Source organism: Daucus carota, chromosome 5 (genome assembly GCF_001625215.2).
Source record: "Daucus carota subsp. sativus chromosome 5, DH1 v3.0, whole genome shotgun sequence".
NCBI classification, from domain to species: domain Eukaryota; kingdom Viridiplantae; phylum Streptophyta; class Magnoliopsida; order Apiales; family Apiaceae; genus Daucus; species Daucus carota.
In genome coordinates this window covers 1815659-1835157 of record NC_030385.2, presented here as the reverse complement: position 1 = coordinate 1835157, position 19499 = coordinate 1815659, and the positions used below count along the sequence as shown (strand labels likewise).

At 34.6% G+C, this 19499-nt stretch overlaps 2 protein-coding genes and 1 long non-coding RNA gene across 4 annotated transcripts; 2 read left to right on the top strand and 1 right to left on the bottom strand.

Annotated features, from left to right (window-relative positions):
* Positions 1–2123, bottom strand: LOC108220257 (uncharacterized). Of its 2 annotated transcripts, XR_001806705.2 has the most exons (5): positions 1879–2058; positions 1634–1735; positions 1054–1187; positions 843–902; positions 1–338 (listed from the first exon to the last, which is right to left on the bottom strand). It is a non-coding gene; the product is annotated as an uncharacterized LOC108220257 (long non-coding RNA). The 2 variants fall into 2 exon arrangements; XR_001806704.2 differs by lacking the exon at positions 843–902 and having other exon boundaries at positions 1879–2123.
* A 6980-nt stretch (positions 2124–9103) lies between these two features.
* Positions 9104–11907, top strand: LOC108219979 (palmitoyl-monogalactosyldiacylglycerol delta-7 desaturase, chloroplastic). Its single transcript, XM_017393589.2, has 5 exons — positions 9104–9821; positions 10132–10272; positions 10355–10495; positions 11317–11423; positions 11525–11907. Exons 1-5 carry the CDS (start codon positions 9285–9287, stop codon positions 11733–11735), a joined length of 1137 nt encoding a protein of 378 aa, XP_017249078.1. The 5' UTR covers positions 9104–9284; the 3' UTR covers positions 11736–11907.
* A 4979-nt stretch (positions 11908–16886) lies between these two features.
* LOC108222576 (pseudo histidine-containing phosphotransfer protein 6) lies at positions 16887–18761 on the top strand. Its single transcript, XM_017396480.2, has 5 exons — positions 16887–17272; positions 17529–17659; positions 17786–17929; positions 18015–18087; positions 18432–18761. The coding sequence occupies exons 1-5, from the start codon at positions 17204–17206 to the stop codon at positions 18498–18500; spliced, it is 486 nt and encodes a 161-aa protein (XP_017251969.1). The 5' UTR covers positions 16887–17203; the 3' UTR covers positions 18501–18761.
* The last annotated feature ends 738 nt before the right edge of the window (positions 18762–19499 follow it).

Sequence of the window (19499 nt, the reverse complement as noted above, 5' to 3'; positions counted from 1 at the left end):
TAACTTTCAAACATTTTACTACAGCAGCTGCCCCATTTTATTAATCGAAAGCAACATTATTTACCGAAAGGAGTTGAAAATATACACTTTAAATGTTAAACATCTCAATAAACTATTCTTTGATACAAACAAAAGTAACTACCAAATGGAATCAAATCAAAGCAGCTACCAAATCAGTTTATCGCCTCACAACTTTAGTCACTCACAACTTTGCACAACACTTCATTTTTCTTTCAATAAACAAAATATCTTCACTCTTCCACTAACAGCTGAAGAATAAGTGGCACCTTGAATGTAACCATGTCCAAAACTTCTGGATTTCTGAAGAGATATGAAACCTGAAATGCCATATTTAAGTGATATGTGTTATGAACATAATCATACAAATCTAATCGTTAAGACAAAGATAGAAATATAAACAAACGCCAGATGCCTTGTAGAGATATAAACAAATGAAACTATAAGTTGCTAGGGAAGTCTGTTAGTTTATATTGCTAATGCAGCCTCCCGAGTCCTGACTATAGTAAGAGTCCCGCATCAATAGAAGTTCGTATTTGAAATTTTATATTTCATTCAATTCTCAAAGCTCGTGTTCGATTTATAACACATACCATTTTTTGCTGATGCATCAACCCATGTATCAATCTCAATAACATCTCCCATGTTACCAATTGATTAGCTTGGACAATGTTAAGTTATGATAACAGTTCTAACAAATTTAAATGTCCTAATTTATGCCAGATTCTGATTCTCTCATTTAATAGGATGGTTTCAGATTAGCTTCTTCTCCTTTAGCACAATATTTTCAGGTAGTTAATGCTGAGAAAGTTTTATATAATTACCAGGAGCTGTATCTGCAGCCAAGCCTTAAAGCGAGTAAGGAATTACCTTAGTATAAAAATCTGGTCGGGAATATGCATCAAAGTTAGTACTTTTTAAATCCAAATGCCAACCATCACCAGTATATACTTTCATATGTTGTGATCATTGGAAAGTGTTTACTGGTTGTAGAAAAGAAATGATGGATGAAGCTGGCTTAATATGCTCTCTTACCTTCATAGAATTTCTTCACTGGAAGCTTTACTTTGGGATCAAATATGCTAATATTTGGAATAGACTTCAGTAAGAATTCAGGTTTTTTGACATAGTCGCACCCTCCATTGCCATACCAACAGCAGGGATGTTATCTGAATAGTCAACATATGGTTACACTAGGAAACGAAAATGAACTATTACGGTGAAACTAAAGCAATGATATATAGGACCGGCTATAGAAATACATCAAGTTATGAGGTCACAGTCCCCCAAAATAACTAGCCAAGAACCAATTCCAGTATAATTCAATATAAAAACAACTCGTGAAAACACAGATCATTTTACATCCAAAAAAAAATAATCCCGAGAAACGAATAAAATACAGAGCATCAAATTAGACTTGGTAATGGCTAGATCAAGTTTCAGCAAAATACGCACATGAATATACATACATATATCAAAAGGCCATCATAGAGATTCCAATTGAAATTCAATTGCCAGATACAAACTCTAAACTATTGATCCCAAAAGAAAATCTGGAAACGCTGAACTCGAGTATACATACACACAAATAAAAAGAAATATGAAGGGAGTACACCTTAAATCACAATCCAAGAATTCGAAGCCCCAATTGAAGTGAAAAGCCCTAATTCGACTCAAGCCATTCATGTTGGAGTGGATCCCTAATTTAATTGAAGTCCTGAAACAAACGAGACACAAATTAACATAACTAAAATGAAATCCCTAATTCAAATCTTTCAAATAAATTACAAGGCAATATGAATCTAAAGCCCTAGTTCCATTCAATGAAGAAGCTTTGAATCAAAGCCTGCGATTGAAGACCTGAAACCAAAACCCTAATAACGATGAAATCGATTGAGAGAGAACTCGATTCAGTTGTCCCCAAAAGTTACCCAATCGTCGAAGAGCTGAGTTTGAAGACACCGGTGATTATAGAAGGTGAGTGAGGTGAGTGTGTGTGGACAAAAATGTGTGTGGGGGCTGAAATGATATGAGGTGGGTGAAACAAAAGCGGGAGTTTTGCCGCTCTTAATTTTTCACGCAGAGCTTTGTTTCGATTTTTTTTTATTGTCTTGCTAATACGAAGGATTCATCTTAAATATCATTTCCAATTTCTTTGATATTTTAAAAATAACAATTTTATTTTAAAAAAATATAAATTTCAATGTCATTATTTTCTTAATAATCAATTAGTTTCAAAGTTATTATCTTTATTATAATTAATTACATTAAAAATTTATTATAATGAAATTAATATTATTTAAGAATTCAGTGTTTTCACATGTATATTATATTGTATTTCAATATTTAGTTCTTTCATGTTTAATATATTATATCTTATTAATTAATAATTTAAAAGTATTTTAGCTTTAAATTTTATTATCATATTATAAATAATTATTCTACAAATACTCTATGCAACACATAGTTTTGGCTATCGCAACATCAAATGGACATGAATGATTATCGTTGCGGTAGGTATGGATTAGTGCCTCTAATGCAACATAACATTGCAACACCAATGATCAAACCATTGCCATAGCTCATATATGGCGTAGTGATCATTTGCGAAAAACTTACAAAGAGAACCACCAAATGGAGCAGAGTAGTGCCAACTGCCAAGGCCGGCTAGTGCTTAGAGCAAATCTAGCGAGGGATAGGTGGACACATTTGACTCTTGAAAAATTTGACACTTATTTACCATTCTAAATTTATGATATAAGAAGCACTATCCTAAAATTAATTAAGAATGAAGTTATAAATAATTTTAAATTTTAATGAGTCAAAAAAAACGACTTTTCATATTCAAACAAATTATGAATGATTACTATAAATATTTTACTTTCAAATTAGTCAAAACAATTATAAATTGTTTTCAACTTTAATTGGTGAATTCCCTATTAGTCCTGAAAAATGGCCGGTGCTTTTTCGATGTGATTAATCCTTATAATTGTTCTTAGTCGAAGTGTATATAATAATTAATTAAAATTAAAGTACTATATTACTTTACGTATAAATACTTGTAGAATTTACGACATAATAATTATATATTTGTCAATAAATAATAATAACAAAGGGTCGCGCTAAAGAGAAAATTAAAATTGAACAATAGAACCACTAAAGTTCGACTACGGAAATCTATATTCTTCATAAATTTTCAGGAAATACATTTTTTTTAATTGTTACGTGTGTTCAATGCTAAAAGGCAATTATGGAATGAGTTGACAACAATTTTAGAGTCGGTAGGAGATGAGGGTATAGCTCTTATTGGAGATTTTAACTGTGTCAGGGACAATACGGAAAGGCAGAACTGTGAATATACATTCAGGATTCGAAAGCCTTCTCCGAATTCATTAGTTTAAATGCCCTGGTGGATGTTACTCCCTCCGTCCTATTTTAACTGCTTTTGACTTTTTTACACGTATTTTAAGGTGTTAAAAAAATCACATCTAAACATAATTATTTTTTATAAAATTTATATCAAACAAAAGTTTAGAACCTAAACTTTTATTTGATATAAGAATTGTATTATTTTATTGAGTGTAGGTATTGTTTTTTTACACCTCAACATACGTGTTAAAAAGTCAAACATCAGTTAAACTGGGACAGAGGGAGTAATGGTCAAAATTCAGTTTTCACCTGGTGTGGAACTAAAAGTCGGAGGAGTAGATTAGACCGGGCTTTAATTTCATGGAGTTTGGCTGAGAAAGGGGATTGGATTGTAAAGGTCCTGGAGCGTAAAATATCGGATCATAGAGCAATTTTTCTATGGACAGATGATGAAAAATGGGGGCCAAAACCGTTCAAAGTTTTTGACATTTGGCTAGATAACTCAGTGCTGCTGGATATGGTTAAAGAAGTGTGGGAAAAAGAGGAGAGCAACATCACAAACAAACTTAGGATAGTTCGAAACAACATCAGAAAATGGAACAAAGACATTAATAGAGATATCAATGCACGAATAGAATTAATGGAGAAAGAACAATTCCAGTTGGAGGAGGAGGGTCATGGTGAAGAGGAAATTAATTGTTTGAATTTGAATTTATTCAAACTATATGAAGAAAGAGCTAGTATGTTGAGGCAAAAATCCCGAATCCAATGGGAGATCAAAGGTGATGAGAATTCTAAATTTTTTCACAGTGTGATGAATTAGAATTGGAGTAAAAACAAAATCTTAGGTGTTTATTGGAAGGATAGATGGGTACATGTAAGGGATCACCTGCAAGATGCTTTCTATAATCATTTCTGTGATTTCTTCAAACAGAGGTTCAATGCACCTATCTTCAATCTGGATTCTTTGCTTGATAATCGTTTAATGCAAGAGGAGGCAGATCGGCTTTCTTCTTCATTCTCTGTGGAGGAGCTGGAACAGGCTTTGAAACAGAGTCCATCGGATAAGGAGCCTGGCCTGGATGGCTTCAGCATGGGTGCTTTAAAGAAAATGTGGAGTTTTATAAGAACAGAATTGTCGGCGTGTTTACTCAAATTTCAGAAACATGGTACTTTGCCGGGAGGTATGAATTCATCTTTCATCTGCCTTATTCCTAAATGTGATTCCCGAAATACTTGAAAGAATACATACCGATTAGTCTTATAAATTCTAGCATGAAGCTTCTTACTAAGATGTTAGTCACCAAACTTAGCAAGGTTATGTACTCATTGATTTCGGAAGCCCAAACAGGATTTATAAAGGTTAGGTTTATTTCGGATGGGATTTTAATAGTGAGAGAGATTATTAACATCAAATCAGGACAAAGTGATGGGTTAATATTGAAAATTGATTTTGAAAAAGCATTTGATTCGGTTGATTGGAGGTTTTTATTTCAGCTGCTAGAGAAATTGAATTTTAGGGATGACTGGATTAATTGGATCAGGAAAATTTTCAATACTTCAAAAACGTCTGTTTTGGTGAACGGATCCCCAACAATTATATGGCATTGGTCAGAATCAGGAGGAGGTTAGAAGCTGGGCAAATATATTGGGTTGCAAAGTTGGTGGTGACAGCTTTGAATATCTGGGAATGGAGGTGTTAAAATCACCTAGTTCTGTAAGATACTGGAATCCTCTAACGCTGAAGTTTAAAAACAAACTTGCCAGTTGGAAAAGCAGATCAATATCTATGGCGGGTAGACTAGTTTTGTTAAAGGCTACTCTTGACAGCTTGCCAACATACTGGATGAGCTTTCACAAGATTCCGAAGACGGTAATTAGTGACATTGACAAAATAAGAAGAAGATTTTTGTGGAATTAAACAAATACAAATGGAGAGGTTATAAATAAAATGCATACGGTTGCATGGGGAAAAATTTGCTCGGCGAAGGATGAAGGAGGGTTAGGATTAAAGTCATTAGAAGAAAGAAACAAGCCCTTCCCGCTCAAATGGTGGAGTAGATATTACTCAGAAAGATTTAAGCTGTGGAACATGATTCTTAAAGGAAAATATGGTAGCTAGGTCTGGGTGAATTTAGAAGAGGTCGACAGAACACAAAAAATGTCAACGTTCTTTAAGCAGGTCTGTAGCTTAGCACAAGATTCAAATATCACAAACTCAAATTGGAATCATTTTGTTTAGAGAGTATATAATGGGAAAAAGGCTCTGTTTTGGAAAGATTCTTGGGTAGGTGGAGTTCCTTTAAAAACAGCTTTTGCAAGATTATATGCCTTGTCAAATTTCAAATGGACAAATGTTAATGACATGGTGGAAAGGTGGCGCAAGGGTGAGTGCAGGTTGGAATCTGCTCGGAAGAGAAGGTTACGAGCATGGGAGGAGGAAGAGTGGGGTAGACTAGAACATACATTGGAAGGTATAAGTTTAACTACTCAAGATGATCACTTAATTTGGAGTAACTCAGGTAAGGAGTATAACGTAGCTGAAGGGTATAAGCTACTAAGCAGATCGAATGGTAAGGAGTTAATATGGAATAAAATCTAGAAGCTCAAAGCGCACAAGGTGAGATTATTTTTGTGCAAGGTGGAACATGGTGTCCTTTCGGTAAAGTTGTTTTCAAGGAACAGATTATATGTTAACAACTTTGATACACGATGTGGATGGTGTGAAGAAAATGAAAAAAATTTACCTCATTTGATGAAGGATTGTGTGCTAGCTAGATGGGTATGGCAAGAAATTTCAGATTGGTGGAATATTCCTGTATATAAGTTTGCATCTGCGAACTTTTCTCTAAGAAATCTATTCTCGCTAATGGATGATTCTATCTTGAATAAGTCTTGGAAGTTAGTTGTTGCAGAAAGTTTATGGCACATATGGATTTCCAGGATTAATAAGGTATTTAGTCAGAGGCTCACTACAAAGGAAAAGATAGTAAATTCTATCAAAGTTTGCATGTATAGATGGTTACTGTCAAATTATCTGGTGGAAGACAACGTTTGGGTCGACTGGAAAATATGCCCACAACAGGTAATTAGAAGAAGATGGTTGCAGAAAAAAGATGATATGTGGAGAGAATTTCAAAAAAAATTATGAATATATAGGCATGGTGGATGGTGCTTTTATTCATAAAAATAAGGCAGGGAGTGGAGGGTGCTTGAAGAATGCGGAAGGAAATTTGCAATTTATATTTTTTGGTCCTGCTAAAGTAAATAACAACTACGAAGCAGAATGGGAGGCTGCTAAATTCATGTTTTCATCACTTCTGGAGAGTAAGAGGAGTTGGCAAAATATTTGTATATGCAGTGACTCCAGAGAAGTGGTGCACAGGCTTAAAGAAATAAAACAACAAAAATCTTGGCAGGAACTGGATCTAAGTGGCATGAGCCGTGATTTATTGGGAGCAATGAACTTCAAATATATGGGCCGAGAATATAACTCCGAAGCTAATGGACTGGCTAAAGCGGGCTTGTTCAAAACCTATATAATTAAAGGTTGGATATAAATGCATCTACAAAAGAAATTGATTGACAGATTTATAAATGTCAGCCAGAAGTTGTTATTCAACTTGGAATTCCAAGGTGCATGCTTACACAGGCCAGTAAGCAACAGCAGCCCTTTTTATTAGTCCCAAGAGTAAGTCATACATGCAGGGAACAAAATTCACTAGGAGCAGCTATTTTCCTATGTGTGGGAAAAATCAAATCGAAACATCCCATTCATATATAATAGATCATACAGAGGGCTCCTTTAAGCTCTCATATTGCTCCACCTCCCTTCAATATTCAAGCTTTCACATACTGGCAAACATGAATCCGGTGTAAAAACTTCTTCCAAAAGGTGTTATCAAAATAAATGTGCATGGCTCATCACCTGTCAATCCGTTGGAGAATGGCAATTCTAATACCATTGGCACATAATAGCTAGAAACTATGAAGCAGCCTATGTTCATGACATCATGGGCCGCTGCGTGGAGCTAATGAGATCCAAGCTCATCTTTGGGCGATTCATATCGCTATGAAATGGGCATTTGACAAGCAAATTCTGAAGGTGATTGTGGAATCTGAAAATGTTCTTGCGTTTCATATCTTCAGACATCAAGATGAGGAGTAGGAAGTGATTGAAGCGGATGAACTCTTCGAGGTGCTGCACCATATCAATAGGCTGAGGTATCAGTTTAACAAACCAAGGGCGGACATGAATCCTAGCTGGGAATGTGAGCTGAGATCGATTTTTAGCACAAGAAATGAAGCTGCTTTCATTCTGTCGAGATATGCGCTCTATAACCGTGAGAATCTGGTTGACATGCCTTCTCCTATATCTGCAATACGTGAACAGCGGACATCAATGCGGGTTTTTAGACCTCATAGAGAAATGCTTATCATTCAGCCGAATCATGGGATGGGAGAAGTTGTCACTGTTGATGCAAAGCAAGAAGTAAATAAAACTTCAGAAACAATCATCATTGAAGATGAGCAAGGGGAGCTTCAAGTGTCACAGGTTGCGCAGAAAAGATCCGGGATAGTCATCAGGGAAAACACTAGTACTATTCAGAATAGGGCTCGTGTTGTTGCCAATAAAGGAAAAGAAAGAGTTCATTTCGGTGGTAGTGGTTCAGGGTTTTAGGTTAAGTCTAGCAGGACAAGTCTAGTGTCACTTCTGGTATGAATTAGTATGCTTGCATGCAATCTTTCAAGTCCCCGGTTTATTAAGGCTGTGAAGTTGAGCTTCACATTTTGTCTAAAAGGGTAGGGGAGTAGGGGACCCCTTTCTCTCTTTGTATCCGTTGTTAATTAATACTCCCTCCGTCTCTAAATACTTTTCCTGTTTGTACTTTTCACATTTGTCAATACACACTTTTGATCGTTAATATCTTTCCTTTCGTAGTAGCATTAAATTTAAAAACTTCAATGTATTAAAGTACTTGTGAACACGAATCTAACAAGATCACTCATGACTATATTTAGTTTTATAGATTAGATGTAAATTAGTAATTTGTCTCATGTTATGAACAGTACCGACATCACAAACAAGAAAAGAAAAAAGAAACGGAGGGAGTATATTTTATGGCTCATCAAAAAAAAAAAGTAATTTTAAAATATGATACATAAATAAGACATTTTTTTCATTTGAAGTTCTGTTGCAGAACCCTCAATGATATTTTTTTCATTTGAAGTTCTCCTGCCGAACTCTAACTAATAATAGAAATAAGATAATGGTTCTAAGGGTTCTCTCCCTAATGGTTCCTCTGGAAGATGACCCTAATAACAAACTATTAAATAATATTTTAATATTAAAATTATATCCAATTTTCAATTATTAATCTTCAATTTTTATTTAATCCTAAATTCATATTCAATGATTTGGTCCGATTTAATATTTCTGTAACACTGCCTGATACAAGTTAAAAATGAAGTTTTTTTTTAAAAAAAAATTAAAAATGAAGTTGGAATAGCACATTTGAAAGCAAATTGTGAAATTTGGCCTAATATATTATATATATCTCTATGGACTGGACCCGGATCCAATAAAAGACGCCCAGTGACCCACCCAAATGCTAAGCCAAGCTAACAAAAACAAAAGAAAAAAATGAAATCAAGTGGGCAACAAGGCCAACACCTATCCAAAAGAAATCAAAAGATCAGACTTGTAACAAATATTATGTCATAGCCTTATCAACTCCTCACCGCCTTGGCCCTCTCTCTTCAATTTTGCAAGACCATCTGGCCTAATACACACCATTAAATGCATTCAAAAATATACACTCACATTTTTTGTAAGTACATAAATGTGAGTAAATTTTATCAAACAACTTAAACCAGCCCTCTAAAGTTTTCCCTAAATGGTTATGGTAGCACCATTACCCGGGACTAAACCCATCCAATTCTCAGCTCTACGCCACCCTAAACTCACCAAATTTGTGCCCTCAAGAACCCTTGAAATTACAAGATTGCCACATTGTGCTAATGTGAAAATTGTGGCCTTTTCAAGCGCTTGGAGTAGTATTGGCAAATGGGTGAGTCCAGTTGTCAAGGCTGCATCGATTTCTGTGCCGGAGAGTGGAGAGGAGGAGGGTAATTTTGGGAAGATTTTCTTGTCTGATGTAGTGGTGAAGAGGAGGAGGAATGTGTATTGGGGAAGACAATGGAGTTCAATGGATGTAATAACTATTTCAGTGGTCGGGTCCATGCATGTTCTGTCTTTGTTTGCACCGTTTGTGGTTAATTGGGCTGCTGTTGGAGTGGCATTTGGGTTGTATCTGGTTACTGGGCTGCTGGGGATTACCCTTTCTTTTCATAGGAATCTTTCTCATAGAGCTTTTAAACTTCCCAAATGGCTTGAATACTTGTTTGCTTATTGTGGAGCTCAAGCACTTCAGGTAAAGTTTGATTCTTGATTGATTGTCATTGTTGCAATTGTGTTTGTGGTTAAAGATTGAATTTTTTGGTCAAGAACATTGATTTTTTAGGTTGAATTGTGTTTTTATAGTTAAAGATTTAGTCTTTTTGTTCAAGAACATTGATTTTCTGGGTGGAATTGTGTTTTTCTGGTTAAAGATTGAATTTTTTGGGAACATTGATTTTCCGGGCGAAATAGTGTTTTTGTGGTTTGAAGATTGATTTTTTCTTTTGGCTAAAGATTGAATCTTCATGTTTAAGTACACTGAAATTTTGGGTTATGAATTGCAGGGGCATCCAATTGATTGGGTGAGTACTCATAGGTATCACCATCAGTTTTGTGATTCTGAGAGGGACCCCCATAGTCCCTATGAAGGGTTTTGGTATAGTCACATGAGCTGGTTCTTTGATAACAAGACTATTGTGAAGAGGGTATGACTCGGTTTATGTATGTTTGTTTAGTGTAAGGAAGTGTTTGATGTTAATGCTGATGTTTGCGATGAAATTTTCGCAGTGTGGAGGTCCAAACAATGCATCAGATTTAGAGAAACAGCCATTTTATAAGTTCCTTGAGAAAACATATGCATTTCATCCTGTTGCACTTGCAGCTCTGTTGTATGCTTTGGGAGGATTTCCCTTTCTTGTTTGGGGAATGGTAAAATCCATCTTTCTCTTTTTCACTCTATATTTGCTTCCAAATCTTGAAATTTTCATTTTGATTTGTTTTTTTCTTGGAAATTGTATGTGTGTGTGTCTAATTTGTATTCAAATGAAAGACAGTTTAATGAAAAGTGAAAACTAACTCCTCACTGTAACCATCAATTGTAAAATCAAATGGTTTAGTCTTCAGTGATTTATACTAATATGACTGCTGATATGTACACTGTTATCTGTGATAGGTGATTTGTAGAATTGTACTATTCTTTAAAACGATTTATGTCTGGTGTTTAGTTGAACATGACTTTATTGGATATCCCTTTCATTTGAATGCTAATGAATATAGTAGTTGATATTTATATATTGCCGAAATTAGCATCATCTTTAACCATTCATCTAGTAGACCACACAACTGAAACAAGTGACCATGGAAGTACTGTGTGGCTGGCCCTGGCCCATATATTATCATGTGGATCGTTGTGCTCTATCTCCATTCTCCAACACCACTTATCTAGGAGATTTTTCAAAGTCCCAAAGGTCAAATGTTTTATTTAAATTCAAACAAAAATGTAACCCTTTATTGTGCTAGACCTACAGTCCAGACTCCAGTACTTGACTAGTATGCAATTCACCTCCGTAGAAAATAATTACTACCTTCCGTTAAAAGTTTCAAGATAAAAAAATAATATCATCTTCCTGAAAATGTTCTAACTATATAGAAACAATACGAGTCTCATTTTATGGAAGCTAAGCCTAAACTTATGCATTGATCTCTATATCTGTTTATGTTTATATTTGTCGAACTTTGCGCTAATGCAGGGAGTAAGAACAGTATGGGTGTATCACATAACGTGGTTAGTGAACTCAGCTTGCCATGTATGGGGAAAGCAAGCATGGAACACCGGTGATCTGTCCAGAAACAATTGGTATGCTATCTTTGTAGTACTTGTTTAATTGTTTGTAATCTAAATGTAATGAAATTTATTGAATTCTTATGAATGCTGCTGTTCAACTGTATTTACTTTAGGTGGGTGGCAGTGCTTGCATTTGGAGAGGGTTGGCATAACAATCACCATGCTTTTGAATATTCAGCTCGACATGGACTTGAATGGTGGCAACTCGATGCGACCTGGTATGTTGTGAGGTTCCTTCAAGCGATTGGTTTGGCCACAGACGTGAAGTTGCCTTCAGAGGTTCAAAAGCAAAGAGTAGGTTTTGCTTGTAACAACAGCCAGTGATTTTGCCATTTGAGCGTGAGAGTTCATCATTTGGCGTTTTCCGACTACAGGATATATATTGACATTACTTCAGATACTATTCCTGCATATATTTTTTTCGAGAGGACAATTAGCTGCCTATGTTTTTAGCTAAATTTTTCACATTTCCATTAGTTTTTATATTATTTTTCCAGCCGAGACCCACAGACTAGAAAGTTGAAATGTGATACTGGTGTATATAGTTATGTTGAAATAACCTCAAAGGACTGGGGTATTTACTGAAATTGCAACAGAAAGTGAATTTTTTTTTTTTCCCTGAAACAAAATATAATCTGGAGTTTTATACCAAATAACTGAATGTAAATTCTTAAAATTCCAGATTTTGTACAAATGTTTAATACCAAGTAACTGAATGTAGATTCTTAAAATTCCAGATTTGGTATTTGGTGTTTTATACCAAATAACTGAATGTAAATTCTTAAAATACCAAGATCCTGTTTCTTGTAGAGCATAAATCCACTTCAAAGTGTTAGAAGAGCAATCACGGGCTTTTTTAACGCAATGGTCTGATATGCTACTGACAAATTCTTCTCTGGGCCTGTGGTCGTGAAAGCCCGTTTAATTACAACTAACCACTCATTTCATGTGTCCAGTGCTCATTTCTGATTTCAAATCTCATTTGACTCATTTCTATCTGTTCGTAAAAGTGTCGATGTTAATAAAGGCCTGTAAATGGATCGGATATCCGATCCGACCCGATCCGATCCGTGGTTAAATAAATGGATATGGATCCTTATTAAAAAAAACCGATCTGCTAATAATCCGATCCGATAATAATCCGGTCCGATAAAGAATGGATATGGATATGGTCAAATCCAATCTGTTAACGATCCGATCCGATTCATGCTTAACTATATTATATATTATATATTATATTGTATTATAATATAATATATTATTATTAATATATTACATACAAAATAAAAATTTCTAAAGATACAAGACAAAACCCTAGATCATATCTTCTTATAATCGATCAGCCGCTCCTAATTCTTGACATGGCTCTCACTCTTGTTATCCGGTTAATCTAATAATCAATCTTCTTTTATGTAGAGTAAGTATAAACACAGGAGCTAACTCTTTCACTTAAAACCTCCTGTCCTCCTCAATCACCTGCATCTGTATTTAAGACATATTTATCGATTTTAATCCTTATTAATAGAGGAGCAAATCATAATTTGCTTGCTCCAAAAGTATTAAGCAACTTATTTATTAATTTTCTATTTACTTGATAAATTCTGTGTTGAAGTTTTTATAAGAACAACCAACAAAGTTTTTATTAAATACTGCTTTATTAGTTTTTTTTACATATTACACTAAAGTTTATGAATTAATATAGCTAGAAAATATCACTTTTTTTTTGTATGGAAGTTCAAACATTGTTCACGGTGAAAAAATATATTTCATAATTTTTAGTGGATCGGGGCTCCGATCCGATTATCCATGATCCGAGTGGATCGGATATGGATTGACTTGTAAAATATCCGACTCCTGATCCGATCCGATCCGAATCCGATAAATTTAAATGGATTAGGATATGGATTTAGGTAGATCCGATCCAAATCCGATCCGTTTACAGGCCTAGATGTTATATCGAGTCAAAATTAAATAAATTTTGATCAAATGCTGGATTAAATTATAAGAACTTAATATTAATATATTATTTCAAGCAATATTATGTCACTTTATATTCGTATTTCATGCCGCTTATCATATTAAATTCGAGTTAGGTTATTTGTTATTCATATATTGATGTAACTAAATGAAAATTAGACGACTGACAGTTTGCTTATCATATATTGATATATTGAGTTTTATCAGGTCATGAATTCGGTTTGATAAATGTTGAATCAATTTATACTCAGGTCAAAGACCTAGATAGACTTTGAAGAACAGATAAAACTCGAAAATCATCATTTCGACTCAAATTTAAACATTTTTACAAAATTATACTCCACTAATATATAAATGGTAAAAAGTGTGAACCTCGAACAGGCTTGCGAGCCCAGTGTTATGATAAATCCCAATTTATTATAAAAATCCGATTAATTTTTAAAATTATTTTATCGACCACATTCTGATTTAACTATAAGAAAAATTTCAATCTATCAAAAAAATTCCGATAAATCTTGAATCGACGGATCAACAGATTAGATTAATTCTGATTTCCGATTTTCATATACAATAAAAATTCTAAAAATAATTTATAAGTTATAAAACTGTACTTTAGACAAAAATTAAAATACGTGCCGTTCCTCTTGTGTATACAACTTAGAGGAAGGTGGGAGTACCAATTTTAATAATAAAAATCTCAAACTCGACTCGAATCGGTATAAGCTACGACGTTTAAGAAGCGAATAGCTAGTCACCACATCAACATGTCCTTTCTTCTCTTATGGGAGTATATTAGAGCAAGTCCAATAGCTGTGTTAAATCAAGTCTTAAATCCAAAAATAGGGAATATGAGATAAAATTGCACTCCAAGACTATGCTAGTGATGTGCTAAATCACTAGCACAAGCATCCCCTTCCCTATTTTTAGAATATGCTAGCCACTTCTAAACTATTTTTATCATTAAAATATTCATTTCCCTCTCTCCTCCACATCATTTCCCTCTCTCTTTTTTCCTCTCTCCCTCTTTTTTAATATTATTATAATAATAGGGAATGGATATAGGGAGTACTATTGGAGCTCATGTGCTAAATCTTGTGTTAAATCACTAAGACATATTATTTTATAATATTTTTAGGGAACCTCTTAGCATAGTGTTGGACTTGCTCTTACTCTAATACTAATACAAAACATGCTCTCACAGCAGGACATGAGAACAGGAGAATGCTGGGCGGCTAGATGATCTCGAGCAACGAGTCAAGTGGCTAGTGAAGAAAAGACACGCATGCAGCTGTGAATGACCTCATAGCTTTTCATTTGTGCACGAAACAGAACAGCATTTGGAATTTCAATGCAAGTGAAACAAAGCATAATGTAAAACAAGATTAATGAATGATTAATCTGTGAAATATATGAAACAATTATATATAATGCCTTCATTGAGTAAGGCATGGGTGCAGAAAAGGCACACGAGAAACAGAAAGTCAGTGTTAAGTAAGCACTTTTTAGCATGGGTAAAGTCGCCCTCTCGAAGTGCTTCTCCTTAAACAAACCATTCCAGGGTTCTTCTCCCCAAGTCTCACCAGGGTAAAGTCATGGCTTGCTTTCTATTGCCCACAAAGAGAGCTCGTTTTAGTGAGTTTAAAATTGTGTTTATGACTTAACGTGACTTAGGGGCTGTTTGAAAACGGCTCAAAAGCCGGCTTCTGGGTTTATAAGTTAGAAGCACTTATTTCGTACTGTTTGTGTAAAAAGTAAAGAGTTACTTATAAAAAGCTAGGAGTACTAGTTTTTGTTTCTGGGTTTCTACTTATTTACCAAACACTTTAATCACTTATAAATCTTAAATTGTTTCTAACTTATACTCCACTTATTTATTTTAAGCAATAAGCACTTATTTTAAGCTCACCCAAGCGACCCCTTAATGTGATAGGCTGGAAGTTTAAAATATTTGTTTGAGTACTTTTGACCAATTAATAATTTACAGATAATTTATGATTTATGAATAATTTTTATCAAAAAATTAAATCATTAAAAAATATATCGCAAACTAACTTCTGACTTAAAATCAGTTTCCGACTTATTTTTCTGAACCAGTAGGCTCCAACACTAACATCTTATTATCAGTAAAATGAGAGTGCTCAATACTTAAGCCTGCATATGATTAGTATATTGTACATGATAGATAGAAAGAAATACAATATGTAGGAAGTAGTTGTAGCTTAGAGAATGCTCTACCTCTGCGACAAATATAGATTAATCAAAATTCAGAAAAAGCTGGATCGAATAATAAAATAATTGCATGCCTTGGATGCAAACTGAATGCTACTAAAGACAAATACTCAATTGAGCTCTCTGTATCTGCTCTAATTTTCTCTTTCTGCAAACAATACTCTGATATCTAATTTTCTATTATACCTTTTTTAATAAATTTACCTCAACAGCAAATCAGAACTAATCGGTTGAGCTACCGATTCAAGATTTATCGAAAATTTATTGATTTTTCAATAAATCAGGAATTTTCAATTAAATAAGAGCGTAATTGATACATTTATAAAATATTTTTAAAAAATTAATCAAAAAATTTCTAATAAATCAAAAATTTTTAGAACACTGCTTTAATATCCCAGTGTTACATGGACAAGAACTAAGATGACACTGTAAGTTTATTCATCTTTTTACTGCAAAAATAATGGCCACAGTTGCCTTATAAAACGGGCGCTCAAAGCCCAATCTTCAAGGCCTAGTGAGAAAAGTGCAGTCGTGTTTGTGATCCAGGTGCATAACGAAACAAAAGTTCCATTTGCAACAGATTGAGCAGATGAAAAGTGACACAAAAGTAACACTTGTTAAAATAAGCTATAACTCCGAATATAAAAATTACAGTAAGCTGGTGCAGGTAAGTGTCGGTAAGAATGGGGGTATATAACGCCGCACTGCAGCAGTAGCATTGCACGCGGAGCTGACTCTTTGTGTGTACATAAATAGTATTCATTCACTCCCTCGATTGATTTCAAAATAATAATTAAATTTTGATTTTACATAATGGAATAATTTTAAATTTTATTTTTCCGTTTCTGCATAAATTATCATTGTCATGAAAAGTGAGAATATTCAGATTTAACCGGTGAAGAAACATAATAAGGATTAATCAGAGATTAATAAGATTGAATAATCACATATTTAATTAGTTCAGCGAGTTCTGGTAAGTCGAACTCGACAAGTATTTTGAAACGGAACAAATATTCGACTATAACGACAGTATAATCATCAACTTTTAGAACATAGTAAATTAGAAATAAATGATCCGAGGATAATTGAGGGAATTATCTGATTAACACATACATTTGAAGATGCAGGTGATTAAATCGAACTGGACAACTATTTTGAAACGGAACGAGTATCCGACTACGGTGACAGTATTACTGCACAGTACGGGCAAAAGAGACTAATATGGAGCAGCAAACAGCAGGAGAAGGTCTGTGAATGTAAAATAAGCGCCTCCATTCTGTAAGTGGCAGTGCCTGTCAAATTGTCTCTTTTCTTCAGCCAGCTGGGCTTAGTCTTGTCTGCCAAATACCACACATCTCACCTCGATTTTACTGCTTTCTTTTAAAACCATTAAAACTCACCCCTCAGACTCTGTGACTCTACATAAGACGAGGATCGAGGAGAGATTTTTCTAGTTGTAGTTGTTATCCTATAAATAGCGGCCTGGACTGAGGCTTTAGTCACCTGTTCTCGCCTTCTCTACCTGCGTTTTAAACTTAGCAAACTCAGGATTGTGGGAGTGAGTCAAGACGGGTTTGCCATTGTGGATGCTTGGGCTGGAGTCTTATCGGTTGGTTGCCGATATGAATCGTCTACTCGCTTTGCTCTTCCACCAGGTACATTTCAATACTTTTTGTTTGTGCATTTAGCGTAGTCTCGGGACGGAGCTAGGATTTTAGTAGACGAGTCCATTTTATATTTAGAATTTTCTAATTTTTATGTTTAAGGACAGTCGACGGGGAATGGACCGGGGCTCAGTCTGATCCCCGGTTCCGCCCCCAACTTGGTTTATTTGCTCATTTTTTTGGTATTTTTAGCTGAATTTGCTATTAATTGTGAGTAATTTTGTGATATGAAATATACATGGCACAGGGAGTTTTGGATGAGCAGTTCTTACAGCTACAGCAGTTGCAAGACGAAAGCTCACCGAACTTTGTGTCCGAAGTGGTGAACATCTACTTCAACGAGTCCGAGAAGCTCTTGCGCAATCTCAGAACATTGTTGTAAGACTAGTTCTTATATACAATACTTGAAATGTTTACGTCTATTATATAATGATCGTGGTAAAAAACTTTTCTCGAATACTTTGAAGTTCGAGGTTCGGATGCTAAGACAAGTGTGAAATACAGGATGGATAGGGAACAATGGGAGTACAAGAGAGTGGGAGTTCATCTGAATCAGCTGATTGGGAGCAGCTCCAGCATCGGTGCTAACAGGATCAGAAATGTTTGCGTCGCCCTTCGCGCTGCTTCGGAACAAAATAACAGACTCGGGTATCATTCGCAACCATGAGTTAAACATTTAAGATTGTATGATCATTTGTTACTGAAAATTATACTTGTTTCTTGATTGATTTAGGTGCTTGAGGGCTTTGGATGTTCTGGAACACGAGTACTGCTATCTCAAGAACAAACTACACGAATTCTTCCATGTAAATATTCCTCATATATATTCCACTCCTGCATTAATTCATTCTTCATACTCTTGTACTGTTGTGCATACATAAAATATCACATGCATGCGTGGTTACACTTCAGAAAGCGGATAATTTTGACCGAAAAATTCTAATTTCAAAAAAATAAAAACACTTACAAAATAAATTTTGTCGAAATATAGCTGTTTTTGGTATAGTGCTCGGATTAAAAATATAGGTGATGATTTTACTTCAATTCCCGACTTTTAGTCAAAAATCAGTAATAATATTTTCTTCAGCTCCTACTAGTTTCATATGATATTATCAAGTTTTGAAGTACTGATTCCGTCACGATATTGCAGATAGAGCAGCAACGAGTATTGGCAGCAGGAATCAGATATCCGAACCCAATGCAACAGCAGCAACAGTAAAACTCTCAGAACTGACTCCGCTTCCAATAACAACGTTCGTGCTGTAAAACTAACCATCATCAACAGTAGAAGATCTTCAATTCCGATGTTCTCGCCGTTAATTTCTCAAATTGTCGCGTGGTCATGACTTTTTATCAGACTAGTAGTGTACTAATAGATTCTGCTGTCTTTTTGTTTGTTGTTTGGTTCAGTTAATGTAGTCGTATAAATATGTGTAAGCTCAGGTTTGAATGAATGATGATGAACTCTCTGTTGGTTTCTAAATCTGACATCGAATCAACTTTCGTTCATGAAATAGCGAGCTAGATACGTAAATATACTGTCTCTTTTAGGGGAACTGTCACATTAATTGTTGCCCTAATTTCAAGTTTCTACAGTAGTATAGGACTTGAAGAGCTGAATCTGTGTCTTGCCAAGACAGCTAAATATTAAGTGTCCAATCAATCACTCGTTTAGATATTCAAGTTTAGACTTTGGAATCAATATTCGAGTACCGCTACAATATTGGCTGAAAAGACCCTATGAAATTCTATACAAGAAATTTGGTAAAATATAGGCTGAATAAATATTCGAGTACTAATGCTTTTTATTAAACCTTAAACAAAATATAAAATTTTAAATTTCATGTTTAGTTTTCATTTTAATTAATTATTATTACGCTTACTTTGTATGTATACTAGCTTTGAACGTGTACGAAGAATGAATGTGTCTTAAAGTTTACTGCTTGCTCAGTTTAATTGTAAACATACCAAATGAAAATTTTAGAGGAGAAAATATACCAAATGAAAAGATGGATAACTAATACAAAAAAAACTAATACTCCCTCCGTCTCTAAATACTTTTCCGGTTTGTGTTTTTCACGTTTGCCAACACACACTTTTTATCGTTAATATCTTTCATTTCGTATTAGCATTAAATATAAAAATTTCACCGTATTAAAGTACTCGTGAATACGAATTTAACAAGATCACTCATGACTATATTCAATTTTATAGATTA

Coding starts and splice junctions, on each gene's coding strand:
- LOC108219979 (XM_017393589.2), top strand. CDS start 9,285: ATGGTTATGGTAGCACCATTACCCGGGACTAAACCCATCCAATTCTCA. Junction 9,822..10,131: donor GTGGAGCTCAAGCACTTCAG/GTAAAGTTTGAT, acceptor TATGAATTGCAG/GGGCATCCAATTGATTGGGT. Junction 11,424..11,524: donor GATCTGTCCAGAAACAATTG/GTATGCTATCTT, acceptor TATTTACTTTAG/GTGGGTGGCAGTGCTTGCAT.
- LOC108222576 (XM_017396480.2), top strand. CDS start 17,204: ATGCTTGGGCTGGAGTCTTATCGGTTGGTTGCCGATATGAATCGTCTA. Junction 17,660..17,785: donor CGCAATCTCAGAACATTGTT/GTAAGACTAGTT, acceptor TGTGAAATACAG/GATGGATAGGGAACAATGGG. Junction 18,088..18,431: donor AACTACACGAATTCTTCCAT/GTAAATATTCCT, acceptor ACGATATTGCAG/ATAGAGCAGCAACGAGTATT.